A 21,547-nucleotide genomic window follows, 5' to 3' on the forward strand; every position below is an offset into this window, starting at 1 on the left:
ATATAGAAGTTCTGATTAAACAATTACAGCTCTTACAGAAACAGTACACACAAGTGGTCAAGTACTCTGAAATTCAGCTATATCTTTACTTAGTTTCTTTTACTGAACATTGTGAGATTTGATACATGCAAGTTTACTTTTGGTATTTTCAGTGGTTTTTAAGTGTTGTTTACACTTTTCTGTCTATAGCATTGAGATCTCTGAGGAAACCTGCACACATACTCCAGAAAAGAGTGTAGGCATTGCAAGTGTTAGTGTAACAGATTCATTTTTAATAACATTTTTTTTCTGTGTGAATACATCATTAAAAAAAGTGAGGTAAAAAATAACAAAGCTGGTTTTACTCCTTTAGCCAGCTCCTCAAGCCAGAGATTGGAGATGATGCATGGATAAGCCTTCCTATATATAACTGTCTTGCATGAGGGATACAAATGATATGTATTTTAAGAAGCTGCATTAACACTTACCAAGTTCATGATTTTTAAAAGGATTGATGTTTTTGAACTAACACAAGTAGTTGCATATAGGCAGATGTACTTTGTTTTCAGCATTATTCAACATCTCCCTTCCTCTGACAACAGAACAACTCTCTGTGACCAGCTTCAAAAACTATCTGTTTAATTATCTATCTATTTCTTCTGGCCTGCTACTTTTTGAAAAATACTGTAGTAGGAGACTGTGGTTTTGGAGACTATAATGTCTTCAGTCAAGAATTTACCATTGACAAGCACCTGGCTTATCATTATACTAACTTACTAAATAAGAACACAAGAAAAGTTGAACATGAGCTTCTGAAAAGTATAATTTATCAAACACAGATACAAAAAGCAAAGGCCCACAGTGGAAATCACATACTCAGACAGAAATTCAAAAGAAGAGGTGCACATTAAAAACCTCATGATGATTGTGATGATGAATTTACAGTACTCCAGCATTATCCACTATAGATCTGTTCACATTCAGTAAAACACTGGCTACAAAAAAGGCAGACAGCTTTGTACTATCTCAGTTCCTGAGTCAAAGAAAAAAGCGAATGCATTGAGGTAAGGCATCCTTTAATACTGGTTTGAAGCTATGCTTAATGCTAGGCTTAAAATAAAGGCTTTTAAGTCAGCAGCCTCCAGTCCCCAAGAGGGTTCCTCTTGAACTGACCAGCACAAAATTCAATGTCCACGACTTCCTTTCTTTTCAGGCCCCCACAGGCAGAGGCAATTTCAATACAGACGAGTCCCTGGCACTGCCTGACATACACAACACAGGCTTTGCAACCTTCCTAGTTGCTTTGCAACTTTCTAGCTCAAAAAAAGGGAAAGAAAAAAGGGTACTGCACAAAAAAAGTTCTGGTAAGCCTCACAGGTAAAATCCTGGAAGCATATTTTGGTCCACTTTTTGTAAGAAGTGATGGTAAGAAATGAAGCATCATTCCAGTAAATGTCTGTGGAATAATTAAAGGTGAAACTTAAAGGGGAAGAAACAGATCTGTTAAGCAGGAAAGAGCAAGTATAAGAGTGTATTTCATTACATCTAAGAACTGGAAACATTAAACCATTTATAATGCTGTCTAGGCAAAGGTAGCAATGCTGCTGGAATGGTATGCAAGGCACAGCCTGACACAACATAAACAGCTTTTTTGTTAGTTTGTTCAGAAGAAAAACCCACAGACCTTTTCCTATAACAGTTGTACCTTTCCATATGAATTTCAATTCTCAAGACAGCCAGAGGAACCTCACAAAGAAGATATGAGAAAGAGCAATCTGTACCCTGACATGTTATTCAGTAAACTGGTGTTTCTATTTTTGATACCTTTTGAAGTAGTTCAATGGGTTTTTTTCTGTAACAGGTTAATTGGAATAATTTGTTTTTAAAGACATAGAAGTACTTCCAGAATGTACAGTATAACTACTTTTCCCTCCACTGGACATGCTTTTCTATTTCCTGTTAAAAGCTGAAGATCTTCCTAACAGTTCTGTTTTACTCTTGTATGTCACCAGATTTAACAAAAAAAAAAAAACTCCAACAAAACAAAAAAAAGAAGAAGAAAGAGAATAGAAACCACCATAAACTTGGCTTCACAACCCACTTTTGGGCAAACAATCAAACAACATACACTCTCCAAAGAATAATGTGTTTGGAGGCTTTGTATTGCAGGAAGAATAATGCCAAACCAAAGCCCCACCCATCTTGCCTATAATATTGATTGATTAATTACTCCTTCTAGTAAATGAGGCGAATATGGAGAGCTCTTTTTTAAGTTGGGAAAAATATTTAATATATGTAGGCCATTCTTTCGCAGCACAGGCAGCTTTGATGTAAATACTATCTATATCTGTCTAATATTCCTGCAATTTTCACCCATCATTTGAAAAACTTATCTATAATGTAACATATTTTGCTTGAATCTGAAGAATATGGATAGTGGTATTGTCCTCTTCCTCCTTTTTCCTGAGCGATCAGCAATTGGAAAAAAAAACACATTTGCATTGCTGATTGACTGCATGACATGAGAGAGCTCTTAAAAATCATGCTACACTGTGTGCTATTCCCCTGACCCCCATTCCTGTGCTTTGGGCTTTTATTTTCTAATTAAAAGCAGTAATTGTCCTTGCAATATTCATCTTCAAGTTCAGTTTTTAATTCATGCCTATGGCACTTCTTGGACTAGCCAGTAGGGCCTGTTAGAGAGAATGGTCCAAGCACAGCGGCCTTGAAAACGACTGTGCTACCTCTGGGACGTGTTCAGTCTTGACCCACCCAGTAGCAAGAGCAAAATCAACCCATTGCATCATCCCACAAAAAATAACTGCAAAATTAGATTAAAAAATGAGTGGAAATACATTCTTCTAAGGTTATTGCTGTACGAGGTTTTCTGGGGTTCCAGGAGTTAGGAGGAAGTCTCTGCACTAATAATTTGTAGCAATATCCTGTGCAGAGCCTTTTCTCTCTACAGACTGAAAATGTTTTTAGCAATTTTAACAACTGGCTCCTGATATACCAGATGAATATTCTGCATATAGAATCATAGAATCAGCTGGGTTGGAAGAAACCTCCGAGATCATCAAGTCCAACCCTTGATTCAACACCACTGTGATTACCAGATCATGGCACTCAGTGCCACGCCCAGTCTCACCTTAAAAACCTCCAGGGATGGAGAATCCACCACCTCTCTGGGCAGGCCATTCCAACGCCTGAAGAATTTCTTTCTGATATCCATCCTAAACCTTCCCTGGCAGAGCTTAAGCCCATGCCCTCTTGTCCTACTGTTGGTTACCTGGGAGAAGAGACCAAGCCCCACCTGGCTAGAACTTCCCTTCAGGTAGTTACAGACAGTGATGAGGTCACCTCTGAGCTTCCTCTTCTCCATCCTAAACAACCCCAGCACCCTCAGCCTCTCCCCATAGGACTTGTGCTCCAGTCCCTTCACCAGCCTCATTGCTCTTCTCTGGACCTGTTCCAGCACCTCAATATCTTTCCTGAACTGAGGGGCCCAGAACTGAACACAATGCTCGAGGTGTGGCCTCGCCAGCGCTGAGTACAGGGGAAGGATCACTGCCCTTGTCTTGCTGGCCATGCTATTCCTGATACAGGCTGCCATGGCACAAGTGAGGAGAAAACGTTGAGGAACAGTAACTTCTTTGAAGACAGCACTTAACATGCCTTCTCTTTGTAATATTGCCAACTAACAGAAAAAAAGGCCAATCCTCAAACCTTTGTGTATATGAATAGACACACTTCAGGGTCTACACATATTATGCGCATGACCTTACATATATGGAGTATGAAGCCTATGAGTAGTAAATGACAAAACTGAGCAGGGGAAAACAAAAAACTCATCACATTAGTTTAATTTTGTATAATATTTATGATGGCATTAAAGGCAGGTTTCAATGAAAAAGAAAGGTATGTAATTTTATCTTAACAGCTGTTGAGACAGGTATGTCCTGGTTAAACAGTACACTAGCATTCAGTGCCATACCCTTGATTTTACAGTGATTGCCATGAATTAATTTAATTCCATCTGTAAGCTAAAATCAGATCAGAGGTCTAATGCTGCTGCAGGCTCCACATCTGTTTAATCATTTTTGGATACAGCAGCTCGCAAAAAGTTCAGCTTTTAAATTTGCTTCATATTTAAGAAACAATGTTACACCAGTGGACAACATTGTCAGAAGGAAACAAATGAGCCTATGAACAGTTTTGATCTGACAGACCAATTTTATTTGCAAAATGCTTCTAAAAATTAAAAGCTCGCCAATTAAGTCATCACTTATTTTAGAATAATAAAGGAACTGTGACCCCATAAACTGCTATTGTGACAATATTTACTTGTATGGTCCAATTGCTGGATAAGACTAACATCAAGCATGTTTGCTTTATATTGGTCTGAATAAAAGCAGAATACTGCCAGCTACAGTCTCTCAGATAAGCCTTATTTAAGAAAACATGGCTTGTTTTCCACCCCACCCCCCCAGTTGTAAGAAACAAATGAAGGCATAGTGAAGTAATTTCATCTCTGGCACCGAACTATGTTTGATGTTAAGAAAACGGGTTTTTAAACAGTTCTGAGAAAATGACACTGTACATAAATATAGTCTTGCCCTTTCATCTTTCTTTTATATGATTAAGACTTGTGAGCAGAACAGCAATGCCTTCGCAGAGCACACCACAACTATTATTTCCTCTTCTATCGCTCCCAGCAGCGTTAAATCCTTTAAATCCTTTCCTAGAAGGATCTCTTTTTTGCTTGGGTAATTTTTGCAATACATGGCCTGCTAACCCTTACCCCCTACCCTGGATCTCACTTATGTCTATCACAGCAGAGTCAGTCTTTCTACCTCAAATCTTCCAAGGAGCATTGTGGATGGTAATTCACTTGCGTAATTGGCTCAAGAGATGAAAATCTTGTATCTGCCTCTCTTAGCCACTAATCTATCCAGCTGACTGCAAGCCTAATTGGCAGCTTGTTTAGTAATTTGGCTCCTAAAGTGTTGTATTGATGTTGGATAAACAGCCAATGGAAGGAGAAATGATACATGCTGCTTCGCTTTAAAAGCTGGTGCACTTTCTCCCTCATTTTCTGAAAGCATTTAATATTTCATCTGTTCTTTTTCTTTCCTGATTCCTCACCAGAAGGATGAGGTCAGAACAGTGGGGACTGATCCTGGTACACAAGACAATTTTACAAGGAATGTAATCAGAATAATACATTGCTGGAGTCTATCTTTTTATGCCAGCTCTAACAAGCAAAATGTGACTCAGACTGCCTTGATGTTTATGTTCTCAAAATTGTTTTGCATAACTATGCAGACATATCAGCAGCACAGTTAACAGGCATATGGTGATTTTAAAAATCAGCACCTGCAGTGGTTTTCCAAATTCAGTATACTATGGTTGCATAGGTAAAAAAGAAAACAAAACAAGCCCCAGACTAAAACAACTCAGCATGAAAATGCTGTGAAAATTATTTTGCTAATATTTGAGACTGAATTGTTTACCAGACTTTTATATATCACTCACATTCAGCTATCTAAAACTGTCTAAGGGATAACCTTAGAATGATTATAGTTCAGGTGAGTCTGCTTGCATTGAATTTTATTCTACCTAGCAGAGAGCTAAGAATAGCAGGGAGGACATAGCTATGACTTCAGCAGGTACTGGAAACCTCTGTATTTACCCAGCATGCACACCAGAGTTTTGTTAATGACTGCACTGCCATAGTTTCATTCCTACTGCCCCATGGCAAGGGGCATTAAAGGAACAGTTGTATAAATGTGGCCTGGGTAAATGCAGTCTAGATTTAAATCCACTTTCAACTCTCCTGAATATGTAAACATCAATTCACACACCAGTGAAAACTGAGACACTGAATTTTAGGTACAACTGGTTATCCAGTAACACAGATCCCTTGGAACTGGTTCTGCAGGTGCGCTTCCCTCTCCATTCTTTATTGGATTACACTGTGTGTGGAGTTATCATGACCATTCAGTCTATACTGATACTAAAAGTGACTGGAAGAGCTGATAATATTAGATTCCCATTTACCCCTCTGTACGGGGAGTCTCTTGAATATACAATACTGTCTTTTTTCTTGGGTCCAAAGCAGGTCAATTTTGTGCCTTGTCTGTGACACCAGAAACACTGTTGCTGGAGGGCACTTTGGAAGAAGCATTCTCACTGAGGAACATGCAAAAGTTTTGTTCAAACCCCTTAAAATTCAGCAAAATTGATCCCATCTGATACGTATTCCCTGGGTTTTACAAAAAGACTTGCAGCCTTACACTAAAACTCACCAGGGAAGGATTTAAACCACAATAATATTGTGGAGTCAGCTGGAGAGCACAGATACAGTTAATTTCAGCAGAATGATTGAGGATTAAACTGATGTTAGGACTATACACATCACTGTATCGCTATCTGACCATAACTCAAGTTGGGATAGACTGATAGGATACTGGAGGTGAAGTTCTACTTCTGTTGCCTGTTCTGTGTCTGTGTGGTTGGAGCATTATCTTCCATCAAATTATCTTTACTTAAAAATTAAGATTAATTAACTAATACAAGGCAACTATATCTGCACATTTTTTACTATTGGCTAAATAACCTTTGCCTATCTATTTATGCAAACAATGCTCACTGTGATCCCTCTGTCAGTGATTGAAGGCATCAGAAAATGAATCTTAGTTATGGTACCAGCATTGGCAGTTTCAATACATAGGCTGAAAGGTAAACTTCTCCTACAATCAGTAACTCCAAATTTCCTCTCATTGTAGTGGAAATCCAAAGCACAAATATTCTTTGTGAAATCCAGAGTGTAACAAGTATGTACAACAGATTTTATCAAAAACTTTTCCACCAATTGCAAAGCTTTTACAGAAAAGACAAAACAGGAATCCAAACTTGTCTGCACTGGGAACCTGAACAACGAATTTCATTTTCTCACATCTTAAACAGGTATTTTTATTCCCCTGAAGTGCCAAAAACCTTCTGTATAAAGCTATCAGGTTTATGCACAGATATTATTCTTTATTCAAAGAGTAAATTATATGCTGAGAAACCTTTAAGAAAAGTGATTTTTGCATAATCTAACCATGGACTCTTTGCAGCAGCATTGCCTGTTCTCTCAGGAGAAACTAGAACTATTCACCATCAACCAAGAGGGTGTTGTAGAGAGCTGCAATAAGAATGAAAAACTACACATATTTCCCCCTTGAACATTTTAACCCCCAAACCACCTGTGGTTAACAAAAGTCCTTTGGCATTACCCACTTGACAGAAATTTCAGGTGCTTCTTCTGTTGGTTGAGTTCTAGGAAAACTACAGGATGTACATCAGCCCATCTGGAAATGGTGATGGTTTGAACAAACAGCAAATGAAATGGAGACAGCTCCTCTCTGTGGGGACCTGTTTTATGATGATATCTGTCAGAGACTGTGCAGAACTTGCAGAGCACATAACTGCCCTTGAGGATGAATCTCCCTACTGACACCTCTCAGTTTCATTCAAAGCTATTCTCAAGGGTACAGCTGTTTAATGAAACACACCTTTGGAACTTGAAAAAAACGCCTAGTTTAGCCTTACTTTCAGAATTTTCCTCTATATTAAGGATGGTCTCATTGCTGATATTCTCTGTTAAGCTGGTTTATGGTTTTTAAAAGTGAATAAAAAAATCCATAGAATCACAGAGTATCTCAAGTTGGAAGGGACCCATAAGTACCATAAAGTTCAGCTCCCAGTGGAGGTAATTTGAATGCTTTCCACAACCAGAAACAGCTATCTTAGGAAAGACTCTCAGAGTAATCTGGGGATTTATTTTTGAAGCTTCCACATTTCAGAAGACATTAGCACTTAGAAAAGACAGGTATATTTGTCTTTGATCAACCTGAATGATTTTTGACTTTATATTGGCTGTGCGCACAGCCTGTAGAATATTGTCTTGTCTCTAGACCACACAAAAACCATCAGGAATTTTCAGTGTAAGCTTGGTTCTTGTTGCATTGTGGGTCTTCTGATGTTAGCTGCTGAACTTTCTTCATTATTCTGGTGTTTTTATGTAAGAGGCTGTGGCTGAACCAGTCACCTCAAGTGCAATACAAAAAAGCCTTTTGTGCTGAAGGGGCAGCAGTTTCCAATACTGGATGGCACTCTGTGATCTTTTAATTTTTGAACTAATTTAGTCAGACAATATGGTAGAAAAAAAAAAAGAAGAAGAAAGAAGTCCCTAAAATTTAATCTGCTGCAGAAACCAACCAAAGAAAAGTGCGTGTCCAGAGGCTGGATAAGCAAGCAGGCATGATGTGTATGCCAGAGAGGACTTTGATAGTAAGGACAGGAAATGGCAAAATGGAGTAAGTGTTCACAACCCATGCCAATGTTTTATTGTCCTGTGACAAGGGATTTCTGCGTATAGAGTTGTACATTTAGTAGAGGGAAAAAAGCAGTGAATCAAGCTAAGAAGAAAGTAGGCATGTAACAGTTTGTCTACAGTTTTGGAAATTTATGGCCAGTTCATCCAAGTAACCAAAAGTCTACCTTTCTTCTGCAACTATTCCACTAAGTTGACCTTCACCACAAACTTAACCTCAGCCACCTCTGTTATCACACTGTAATCACAATCTTTTTCAAATCATCATTTTGGTACTGCAGATATTCAGGTCTGATTTTTAATCACTGACATATTAAGCATCAGCAAAATAGTTTGCTTAGCTGTTCCATTGGCAATTTTTAAAAAGGAATGAAAACATGTACCTTTTTGATTACCTTGTTAAAGTGAGTCATGATGGCATTATAGCAGAGCTCAGTACTTCTGCTGTAATTAAGAATCTGTCATATTTTTCATTAAAACACATTCTTTAAAATGAGACTTTTAACTTGGTCATTTCAATCAGTACCAGCCTGAAGTGTAGCATGTGCATGCAACATGCCAACTAGATAAAGAAAATGACATCTGAAATTTGCTTTTGCAAAATGTAAATATTTAAGTGCTCATAACAAGCATAGCAATTTATCTATTTTAGACACACATTTACTATATTTTAAGTACAAAATAGCTTTGTCTTTTTATAATTGGTTTTTGCAGGTTTTCAACACTGCTCCAAACTATAAACCACACTTTGTGACATCAGAGTAAAAAGAATGTTTTAAAAAGGAAATAAATGGCTATTTCAAGCCATACAAGTAAAACTTCACTTTTTTTTTTTTCACAGAATAATAGAATCAACTGGGTTGGAAGAGGACTCCACGATCATCAAGTCCAACACCACCTTGATCCAATACTGCTGTGAATACTAGATCATGGCACTCAGTGCTACATGCAGTCTCACCTTAAAAACCTCCAGAGATGGAGAATGCACCACCTCTCTGGGCAGGCCATTCCAGTACCTGACTACTGTCTCTGTAAAGAATTTCTTTCTAATATCCACCCTAAACCTCCCCTGGCAGAGTTTAAGTCTGTGCCGTCTTGTCCTACTGTTGGTTCTACATTGTGTAAATTAAGTTATTAGCATCCCACAGATGTGAAGCAGAATTTTTTCCAACGTTTAAGACTTAGAGGTTAGTAATTTAGAAAAAAAAATCTAAAATATATCAGGGATTTAACATGAGATGATAGAAAAAAAGAAGCTTGCACAGAAGAAGACTGAGTCAATTGGAAAGAACTGGGGTAAATGCATGTGAGTGTATGGCATCTAAAATTCTGTAGCACCTACTGCTTTGATATGACACTTAAACTAGATAACCTTAAGACTGAAATTACTATAAATATCCCCAATGCATGTGTTTCAAGTAATAATGATACTTTGCAAAGAATATCCTTTCTTTTGTATAAAAGTTATTTTGTTGTTGTTGCTATTTTGTTATTATTTACAGACCCAGTTTTGATAGGGCTATTTCCAAGACAATGGGGTTTGTTTGTCTAAGAGGTTTTTATAAAAACTTGAGAGCACTGTATTGCTGCAGTGAAGTATATCAGGGTGTCATATGAAATAGCCACTTGGGTTGTTGAAGGGTGCATAAGGTCACTGAGAATGACCTGGTCACACATGTGAACAGAATCATTGAAATAATATTAGTTTCACAGGGGGAGTTGTACAAAAAAGTATTTAAAATGTCCAATGCTTAATTCTTAAATTGTAGGAAGTAAACAATTTTTACTTTATTGGTTTTAGTTGATTAATTAACTGTGTAGGTTCAATAATACAGATGGGATACATCAAACATCAACCAAATAGAAAATTTATCTCAATACAAAAGTCAGAATATGACACTCCTGTATCAGTACTGTCAGCTCCTAACCATCCATGCCTATATTGTCTCCAGTTTTCTTCAATGCTTTTGAACAAATCTTTTCTTCACCTTTACAAATGACATTTTTTAAAATATAAAATGTTCTGTGCGGCTCAAACTTTCTTGCTTCAATAGTTTCTCAAAGCTGTACAAGTAAAGCTACATCCTTTGTTACTCATATACACAAACCTATTGGTATGTGACTTTGACTGCAGGCTGAGAACAGGCTATAAATTTAGAAATCAATATCTAACTCTATCAATATTCATTTTACTTTTTCAATACAAAATACAAAGGTGAAAGAGCAGTAAATAAGCTGGAGTACTGAAATAAATTGTGTGTTCTTGTCACAATTAATAAATGTTTAACCAATCACACTGCTTGCTACAAAAGTCTCTGGCTTTGTAAGGTGCCTGAAAGTAGCAGGTGCTACCCTTGTGAAACTCAAACCCAGGGAACATTTCGATACCTCGGTAGGATCGCCAGTCATTTTCATCAGTACTACTGAAGCTAAATACATAAATTACCATTTTCAACACTGCATATTGCTACAAGAATTAATTTAGCAATGTAATCTCTTTCAAATGTAGATGAGAATTTAAAAAATACTGTTATTAATACATTGGCTCATATTAGGTGAAACTACACTAATTTGCAACCCAGGCAGCTCAAGGAAACACTTCCAGTTAATGATTCATTTGCAGACAGCCCTTCAGCTTTCACTATGATGTTAAATATGGACAACTATTAGGAGAATGCTTTTTTAATTTCCAAATTCTGTTATTTAAACAACTTTTGTCCTTTCTTTCTTTCAAAAAAAGTCCACAAATTCTTTTACAAAAAATATAGTCTTTCTATTCTTGTATCTTAGTTAACTAAGACTACTGAAAGAAGAACAATCTAATAAGTGATCTTTCATTTTAATCCAAATTTCCAAATGTACATTTATTCTAAAAGGAAATCCTGTATCTTTCATAAAATGAAATGAGGCACTGACAAAAAAACAAGGCCTGTGATGGATAAACAGTAATTTAGGTGTAGGAAGAGAACGATAATATCGAGCATGTTATACATTATTGCCTATACATATACACAATGTTACTCAAAGTTTACCAAAGTTTCTATTTACTTAAAAACTCACAAGGATAAAAAGTAGAAAAAAGCCTTTTATGAGACCACAATCTCAATCCTCTTGCCCAGAACAAAACTGAAAAGATTACCTTGAAATAAAAAAGAGGCACATTAGTCAAAAGGTGCCCTGTATGATACCTTTATCCACCATTCTCTGTTACTCTTCACATAAAGGCAAACTTTGGGGCAGAACAATCTCTAAAATTGTGACTGTATGGATACATAACATTGAATAACCACATATTTGCCTTAGTATCAAAATATTGGCTTTTCAAAGTTACGCAGAGAAGCCAGCTTGTAAAATAAAATTCTGAATGTTGAAAGCCCAAGGTAAAATGAATAATAAAATTAATTTCATGATACTTGATACCCTCTCAGTACAAAATGACATCCTCTAGTACTTGAAAGTTGTGAAGTGAAAATCACCTTGTAGAAATAAGTATATTATTCTCTCTTCAGCCATTAAGTATTTTTCTTTCTCACTTCACATATGTTCAGAGTCTTAGAAGCTGACCTACAGATTCTCTTTTTTCATAGTGCTGCCACTAAGGTGCCTTTATAACATTTCTAATATTATTCCTGGTCTGCTTCTGCCACTGAGGTTTGAAGCGAAGAAGTTTCAGGAGAGGGAATTCAGTTGGAATACAAATATTAGACTTCTCTAAAGATATCTACTTAAAATGTATTTGAAGAATTCTATGTGTTGCAAATATTTCTGTAGTAATTCATTTATGACTATGACATGCAAACGAGACTTCTGTATTAGCAATATATAAAAACTCTCACATGGGCACACACACAACCTAATCTTTCCAGGATGCACATATATAATTAATACAAGAAACTAATGAGAGTCCTATAAATCACTGCTAAGTATTGAAAAAGTCATTTCACAGCTGTGACATCAGCAAAATGCATCCAATGGCTGTGACCTTGCATCTGTAAAAATCTTTCAGAAATGTGCTTGCAAGTGTTTCCTGTTTAATCTACAGCACTAATTTTAAAGCTGTGTTTCACAGCCTTATCACCACATTTTCAATTGTTTGCCCAAGAATTCACATCCTATCTTTATTTTGCAGGGTATTTAGAGCATTCATATGCATTCCACATAGAAAAAAGATACCTCATGTCTCCTTCCTTGTAATGCTTGAAGAGACATAGGCAGTAATCTTTGCTGTCTCAGTATATGAAGAAAGATTTATTCTCTTGAAAGAAGTGCTGTGCTAGAAAGCACTGGAAACTGGAAATATTTGAGGGAGAATGAAGAGAGCCTATTTATTTCTTAATCTCTATTAATAAATAAGGATAGAACATTTCTGAACTTATATGGGAAGTTACTGAATTTATCAAGCATTTCCCCAGGTCACTGACCTACTGCTTTGTATTTAAGAGATTTAACATCTTATGGTTTGTGCTCTGTCCCAAGGAAATTGGTTACCTGTGGGTCCTGGCAGGGGAGCAGCTTTCCTTCTCCGCTTGATGTCTCCCATGCACAATGATCCCAAATGTACACTGGTTTGCCTGCAAGTAATTATAGGAGAAAACTATTAACAAAGGAAGAAAACTGCCACATAAATACACAGCTTGTATAATCTGAACCTATATCAAAACATTCTCAACCAGGATGAAGCTGCACAGCCAAGCCACCAATCTTGTTTATATTGAAATATAATTGTTTGTTGACAAGCACTCAGTATCTAAAAGCAGCATCATAAATTGTTACTGGAACAAATAAATATAAAAGGAATGCTTTTTAGTTTTCAAAACTGGCAATCTTTTTAGCTTAACATAAAACAAAAACACTGTTGATCCTGACAACAAAATAGCTAAGATTAATTATCTGAAGAGATCACAATACTGCTTGCAGGTTATCAACTGGCTAGAAATGCTTGACTGTCAGAGCAGCATTTATTACATTGAAAATATTATCAATTTTTTTAAAGGTAAGATGAAGAATGAAGGAGAAAACATGAAACAGTAAAGTCTTCAAACGTGCATAAAAGAAACTCATAGCAGAGGAATTTATCCTTTACTAATCCACTGGTAAGTTGTGAGAATACCATGGAAGCACAGTATCTGGTAGACTCCTTAAACAATTATGAGCTTACAAATGGAGACTGGAAAATTGGTGGAGTTGCAGAGGATGCCAAACAAGCAAATCCTACTGCATTAAAGCAGCTATTAGAAGTCAGGTACCATAGAAAAGGGTAAATTTTGAATTTTCAAATGATGAATTTTGGAATAGTATCTGAAAGGACAATTATTGTGTTATTTTTTTTTAAAGTAATGTACAATGCCTGCAGACTTGAATATATGTAACCAACATTTTTTTAAAGAATTAGAACAGAAGTGGGGGAATGCAGTGATTTCTGAACTGCACAGTTTTCATGTTTCCATAAATGTTACTGAGAACTGTTTCTTACCACAGAGGCGTAGCGAATTCTGATAAAATTACAAGCTGAAAATTGCATCTGACAATATACTGTAGCATAGTAACACTGTCACTCATGGGACCTGGTTTCAGTGTGGGTATATGACTTACCCTTTACTGCATTTATAAACTTTTTAAAGCTGTGCTGCTTCTAAATGAATAACAAATGGTCATATAATGTTGAGAGACCTCAGATCTGCTCAATAATGTAAAAGAGTGACAACAAATGCCTTGATGAATAAGATGACAATGTACAATCCTCTGCATATTTCCTCTAAAAAGTTACAATAGATTAAAAGTACCACAGTGCTTGTATTTAAGCAATAAAATATTCCAAAAAAACAAGTTTCAGAGAGAAGTCCACTGTAGTTTCACCTAGTGAACCCCTACGTCAACACTTATTTCTCATTGTTTTAAGACCGATGTCTTCCTTGCAATTCCAAGTTGAATCTGTATCTTATTTTAACTTCCAGAAATTGAATACAGTTGAAATAATATATTAACAAGGTGACAATTTTCAGTTCTAAATTTAAAAAGAAATCAAGGAGTCTAACCCTTTCATAACTCGTTGTATGATGAAGAAAATTAATATGTGGGGAAACAATTATTAGAGAAAAAAATGTTTGAGATCTTTGATCATCAATATATAACTATTCAACATTGGTATCAAGCAGACAGAATAAATTGTGTGATAAATTATATGTTCTACAGCGTGCAACTCTTGTTTTCTGAATGAAAAGGGGGGAAAGTCTCCGGGAATACAAGTAGGATGAAAGATAAAAATTAATAAAGTCAGGCAATTGAACCTGAAGACCTGAGCCAGACTAGAAACAGTGAGCAGTGTTTGAGTTATTTTACCAGAATTGATTATCTGTTACACTACATTGAGATATCTCGATTATTGATCTGTAAGATTATGGTACTGGGGTCTCCCCACTTTTCCTCCAGGCAACCAAATGGAGTTGCAACAAATAACACTAAGTAAGGACTACTTTGTTATTGTTGTCACCCTTCATGTAGAACATAGCAGTTACTTTTTAATTTAAAATCAATGAATGTCTCAAAGGCAGCCTTGTTCTTTCAGCATAAATGAATCACTCGCCTTTGCCGAGCACAACAACCCGATCACCAGCCAAGGTGAGAGTGGATATTCCTTTGCTGTCGTCGAAAATTCTGTACACCTCAAGTAAATAACAATATGCTAGAGCACCAATCAAGCTTTGTCAAACTCAGTTTTATGGCCACTACCATCAAATGTTCAGCTAACTTGAGATGCTAAAGAGGCATTTGCCTTCAGAAGGACTTAACATTTGATATGCTCTGCCAGTGTAGATTACAGTAAAACAAAAAGATTTTTTTTTTATTTTTATTTTTTTTTTAAGAGGATCAGACGAGAACTATTACTGCTCTGGAACTGGCATGTTAGACATAAAGAAGCAGTATTCTGAAGCTGCACAGTACATTTTGAAATGTCTGTAATGGGGGTATTATAAAGTAAGGAGAACTCTGACCCTCAATCAGGCTAAATTCAGCATTATGTTTCTTAGCATTAAATCAGAAGAGTGCAGATTACAGAAGGAAAGAAAGCTATTTGCCTGACTTCTCTCTACTTACCCCTAGCTTGCTTCCAGCTATCATTTATAAATAGTGCTCTAGAGGGAAGTTAGGCATTTTATTAGGGGAAAAAATAAAACTTGTTAAGACCACCTTGCCTGAAAACCTGGCTTTTGACGTGCTGGTGACAGGGATTGGAGCAAGCAGTGTCAAATGGAATAATTTTTAAGGAAAGACAACAGGAACTTGTCGCCTCATTGTATGCATTTACAAATAGAGGCTTTTCAGAGTATTAGGCCTAGTTAAAGCTGCCCTCTGGATAAAAAGTGTTCCCAAGCAGCCTCAGACAAGCTCGGGAGACAAACAGATGTGACTATGGTCCCTGGCGTTTGGCAAGAACACTCACTGTCAATAAGAAAAATATGAGCATGGACAGGGCATCAGCTGCACCACGGCCGAGCAGGCCTGCAAGTGTCACAGCAGCGGCAAAGTTGTGGCAGAGGGAAATAAGAGGGCTGCAAAAGCCAGGCTGGTGTGAACTTACACTAGCATGCCAAGAATTTTTGTTGTTGTTGTTGTGTCATGCCTCAACCTATTAAACAAAACATTAGAAAAGCTGCTGTCAATTTTTATTCATTTTTTCATCTTGCACACAGTGTTTAGAGTCTCCTTTCTACATAGTAAATAAGAGTCTCAAAAATGAAGACAGACTGGGAAGGCAGCAATAACAAAAAAGATATTGAAATAAAAAATAAAACCCACAAAACCAGATTTGAGACAGCAAACACTTTCATAGAAGCAATGACATGTAAAGCAATTCACAAACATTTTCACTATGCATGTTTGTGAAACATTCACTCTGATAGAAATTTTGTTGTTTCCTCCTTAAATAGTTGCAGTCTATCTTTTTTTAAGGTAATTCCCCTTACTATGGTAACATGCCTAGAATTTCCTCTTTAAGCTCCCCAAACATTTATATCTGTGTCTACACAACACAATCTCTTTTTCTGTAATTTTCATAGCTCAATAAGCAAATATTTTTGGAGTGCCTTTTCAGCAGTTACACACATTCACCTCTTGAAGACATTTCTAAAGGGCCATTTCAGATTTTTATCTACCCTGACCTTTGCAGTCCATGGACCATTTGGTTAAATTCTCCAAATAAACATCTTGTTCTGTGGAGGAACCTACAGCTGTGCTGGTTTAAATGCAATTCATCTTCTGAGCAACTGAGGACCCAAAGTGGTTCTCCACCTTTTCACTAGTAGTTATCACCTTTGCCACTAATGGAGTTCTAAGTCCACCAGTTCAACCAGAGAAGAGCAATACAATAAATGGCTATAGAACAGTAGGAGCTCCTGAACATATGTTCTAGCTCTCTGGTTTTACATGCTTCTGTAATCACTACTGTCCCAGATGTAATAAACCAAACCAAAACTCCAAACCTCCACCAAAATAAAAGAAACTCCAACCCCCTGTCCTCTGAGATGAAAAGACTGTATTCAAATGCAGCAACTGTTCCAGTCTCTTCAGAAGGGTGCAATGAAGATACCTTTATACAGCAAGTAGCTTCACAGGCACTAATACAATGACCAAAACTAGTGAGACTGTCATCTCTTTGGGTGAACTCTGAGTACTTGTGTATTAAATACAAAATGTTTGCATGCTTATTTTATGTGTCATTGTAACAAGAAGTCTGTTGATCACTTTACTTTGTCTGTCTGCTGTTAGCAGCTGTCACTTGCCCTGCAAGCTGCATTTCTTTATTTGATACCAACATATTTGCTATTATTGGTGCACTGTAATTGTACATTACTGATGGTAAACTTAATTTTGATTTTGCCTCTTACTATATTTATTTTCAAATCACTTGCTAGATGACACTCCAAGATTGCTAAAATTAGTTGTAAGTAATGGAGGTGATGGCTTTATGCTCAGTTTGTGCCAAAAATGCATAAAAGTATTGATTACTAATGCATGCAGATATGGAAGAGTGTGTTTCTTTGTTTAATGGTATTTATCAAATTTCTGTACTCTTTGAAAATCCTACACAGCATATTATTATGATGCAATGTTTTCAAGAAGACTGATTTCTATTCCATAATTTGATTAATTGGTAATGACCAGTACTCGCCTATCCACTATATTCCAATTAACATGTTTCTCACCTGAGGAACAAATATACAGTAAACAGTGGCACCCCATTCTGCCACAGTATCAATGCATTCCTGCAGATGGCTGTAGAACTCTGCAAGTTTATCACTGCTGAATGCTTCAGCTAATGGGGAGAATTGATAAAAGTTTACAGATGAACTTCTTTCACAAGGGATCACAATAAGGCAAAAGTTGACTGGTTTGTATTTTAGAAAGGACTTAAGAGAATTATTTTGAAGGAGAAATATAACTGAAACTGTCAGTTCTCAATCTTAAAATACGGACAGAAGATAGATATTCATATGGATCTGATGAACAGAGAATGCACTGAAGACTATATGTCATTTTAAGTTCGAAATTACTGGACAATTTCTTATAAACTGAAAAGGAGCAGGGAGTGTGTGAAGCAATGTTCACTGCAGCAGTTAAAAATTAAAAACAGAACTCAATTGTGGAGCAGAGAAGCAAGCCAATAAAATGATTAAAAAAATGGAATGTGTGGAACAGCTCAAATTTATAAAAATCAAAGAATAATCTGGGCAAACCTCCCATTTTTTAAGTATCTTTTAAACAAAAAATCACATAAATGATTCTCATATCCTCACATAGAATGAATGGATCTGTAGTACAGTCTACCTCATTTTCTACATGGCCTAAAATGCAGACACTGCTGTACCTGGTGGCAAATGGTACTGCATCCATTAGCACTGCCTTAAATAAGAGAGTTTAGACGAACTTTAACTTCTACTGTACGTTCCTAAATTACCACGAGTAGCAGGCAATGGCTTCAAGTACATTGGAATCCATGGAGGAGTTTATCCTAAGTTAAAACTTAACACCAATAAAACATTTAACACCATTAAAACTCTACTCCATATGTCTTTCTAAACATGCTGTAAATTTTAGCTAATTAAATAAGATGAACATAAAATTCTACACTTCCATTTGACTGAGTCTCCAGAAGTATGGAAAGGTATCATGTCAAATACATGTACTAGGCAATTGTGCTGTAAATTTGGGGAGACTATTCTGTATTATCTAGGTATAACAAATACTTAATCTTTGCCTCTGGCCCCTATATCAATATAACCATGGAAAAGATGCATGATGATTTCATAACAGTACACTGAAATATGCAAGGCATGCTAGTTTTTGAGGAAAAACATATGAAGAACAATGGCTAAGGAATTTTATAAGGAAAGATATCCTCCTTCCTTTCTGGTACAGAGCTTGGCAATGAATGCAGCCCCTGGTCTCTACCTGAATGCCCAGAGGAGGGTAATGTGCAGTAATGCATATGCCCCACGGACAATCAGAGAGGGTTTTTTCCTTGTCCATTCTAATTCAGAAGGCATTCTTTTGATCTCTTTCTTTCTTCTTGGGGTCGCTTTTCTCAGATACCATTCAGGTGAAATCAGTTCTATGGTTGATTCCTCCTCATTCTTTACAAACAACAAAACTATTCTTCAAACTGGTCTAAAGAATGACATAATCTATGTAACAGATTGCTTCATCTACCTCCACAAGTGTGAAAACCATTACATTAACCAAAAGTGCTATGCACTTTATTTTCCTTTTTTTACATCTTAAACAGATGTGATAAACCCAGACAACTCTATCAAACTCCCTTCATACAATGCCAATCTGTTCACAACATAACTTTGAACATAAGGGTGACATACCTGTATTATTGAAAGTCCTAGTGCAATCCTATTATGACTAGAATACAATTTTCCTGTGGCCCCATCAGATTACCTCATCACTTAATACTATATCCTCATACATTTCCTTTCTGTTATTTTTCTCAGCACTTTTCTCATTCAGACAGAGTAGTTGTCCAAAATTTATCTGAACTCTACAAATTGACAATGGCATAATTTTAGCACATATGATGGAAAATAAAAGCTTGCATCCCTGCGTATGTTTTGACACCCAATCTCAAGTCACTTATACACTTTACTTGTGAAATGAGTTCCTAAAAAAATTAGTTCTGTGTTAGAGGCCTACTGCCCTCTGAAAGGATAATGCATTGTTTTTTCTTGGTTCTAATTAGTAATTTAAGCATATGTTCAGCATTTAACTCTAAATGTTTGCCTTTTCCCCAAGCTCTAAGACAGCTGTCCAAGATGTGAATGCCAGAAAACATTTAAATATCAACATCTGTTGAATTATGTTAATTTAGTGTAATATAATTGGGCATGAGTTGGAATTGATCAAAAGTATATGAATTACACAAAGGCAAATCCAAACCAATATCTTGGTGTACAAACAAGTCACCAAGGAACACTGAGGAAATAAACCCCCAAAATCAACTTCTGCCAAAAATTAAATAGCTAAAACTTTCAGTTTTTTTCAATGAATGACATGACTTCACATTTTCAAGAGAGGAAATTAATATTTGTATTCATTCAGAACAAAAATTTCATATTAATTCAGAATATTTCTTAACATTTTTGACAGCAAGTTCCATTATTTTTTAGTGTCAAGCAACAACTGATAAAAATAATGCTCATGTTCGTGTAGTGGTGAAATGTAGTTTGAAAATAGGTTGCAGTAATAGAATATCATCCCGTTAAAGGACAATATTGTTTCACACATTCTAAAGCAAATATTCTTTGGTTTCTTGTTCATCTTGCAGCAACATCAGTGATATCTCAGAGATATGGATCCCGATCTAGCTCTGGAATGATCTGGAAAATACCTTTATGACTTGAACAGTAAACTGGACTTGAATAGATATTTTAATGGAAGGACTCCATAGTTTACTCAGTTACACTATTTCTTCCAGATAGTTTTGGATATATATTTGTTTACTGACTATGATATTCACTAAATAAACTTAGTATGGGACAAATTTATTTTGTTGAAAAGACTTTTTAAAAAGCACATCTTAAAGTTCTGGATTACAGTGATATAGAGTCAGGTTAAATTATAGCTAACATTAGTGTTATGTTCAAACTCTTTTACTTTCCAAACAGGTAAAGGACAAGAAACAACACTAAACTCCAAGTGTGCAATACAGTAGCTCAAAATGGAAGAAAGAAAATGCCTTATCAGTTTGGAAGCACTCAACACAGTCTGGAAGCCAATTTCTTTCTTCCCCTCTGTGTTGGGAAAGTGAGCAAGCATGGCCAACTGGGATGAATTTGGTCCATTATAAGAGACCAACAGTTCAACTAATGCAGGTAAACAGTCAGCACAATGTAATGATTTTTAATCAACAATTCAGACCTTGATCTGGACCAGTGATCCAGAAGCTTTTTGTTGTATTACAACCATTGGTCAATCCTTAGCCTACTACCCTTACAATTGGTTCCAGGAAAATAACAGCTCTGCAGCTGGACCCAAATATCATTCTCCTGCTTAGCCCCATTCATTTCCCTATTTTTAATACTATGCCTAAGGAAATAATTCTTCCAACAGTGTCATTATCTAGCCAAGACAGTACACTTATAATTCAGTCAATAATCTGATAAACAAAGATATGATTGTATGCAAGTCAGGATGAAGGGAGAAAAAACCCTAATGCTGAGACAGAAAGTTAAGCAAATTATATTTCCTAACTCTCTGAACCCATTGCCTCAGTAACTGTCATGCAGCTCCATTGAGTAGAAAAGGTCTAAATGTGCAGGCATGAATGCAAAATTTGAATTTCTAATAGCAAAGGAGAGCAGCTAATAAAAAGTTAAGGAAACACTGAATTTTTTTTCCTGCCCTTTTTAGTTTCTAAATTCTTTAATAGCAAAAGCTTCACTCCTGTCCTTCTGCTTTGTCTTAGTAATCAGTAATGCCGACAATTCTAAAAGTATGTATAAAAAGTAACTGGAGAAGAGTAAAAATAAGTTGAAAATTCAAAAACCAGTGTCATTTGCTTCCTTTTGTGTAGGAGAGTTACCAAGTGTTAAGTTTCCAGACAGAATAAAATGTATTGTTGCAACAAATGATCACAATTTCAAAATATCAGTAAAGAAAAACATGAATATTTTATGTAATTTGAAA

The 21,547-nt window shown here is 36.2% G+C and overlaps 1 protein-coding gene across 1 annotated transcript in view; it reads right to left on the minus strand.

Annotated features, from left to right (window-relative positions):
- GPATCH2 (G-patch domain containing 2) overlaps positions 1–21,547 on the minus strand; it is a 127,531-nt gene that overhangs the window by 5,452 nt on the left and 100,532 nt on the right. Inside the window, exon 9 of the mRNA XM_071578911.1 lies at positions 12,848–12,930. Within this exon, the coding sequence (XP_071435012.1) occupies positions 12,848–12,930 (83 nt within the window). The remainder of the gene's footprint in view (positions 1–12,847; positions 12,931–21,547) is intronic.

The sequence above is a fragment of the Pithys albifrons genome, chromosome 2 (assembly GCF_047495875.1).
Source record: "Pithys albifrons albifrons isolate INPA30051 chromosome 2, PitAlb_v1, whole genome shotgun sequence".
Lineage (NCBI taxonomy): Eukaryota > Metazoa > Chordata > Aves > Passeriformes > Thamnophilidae > Pithys > Pithys albifrons.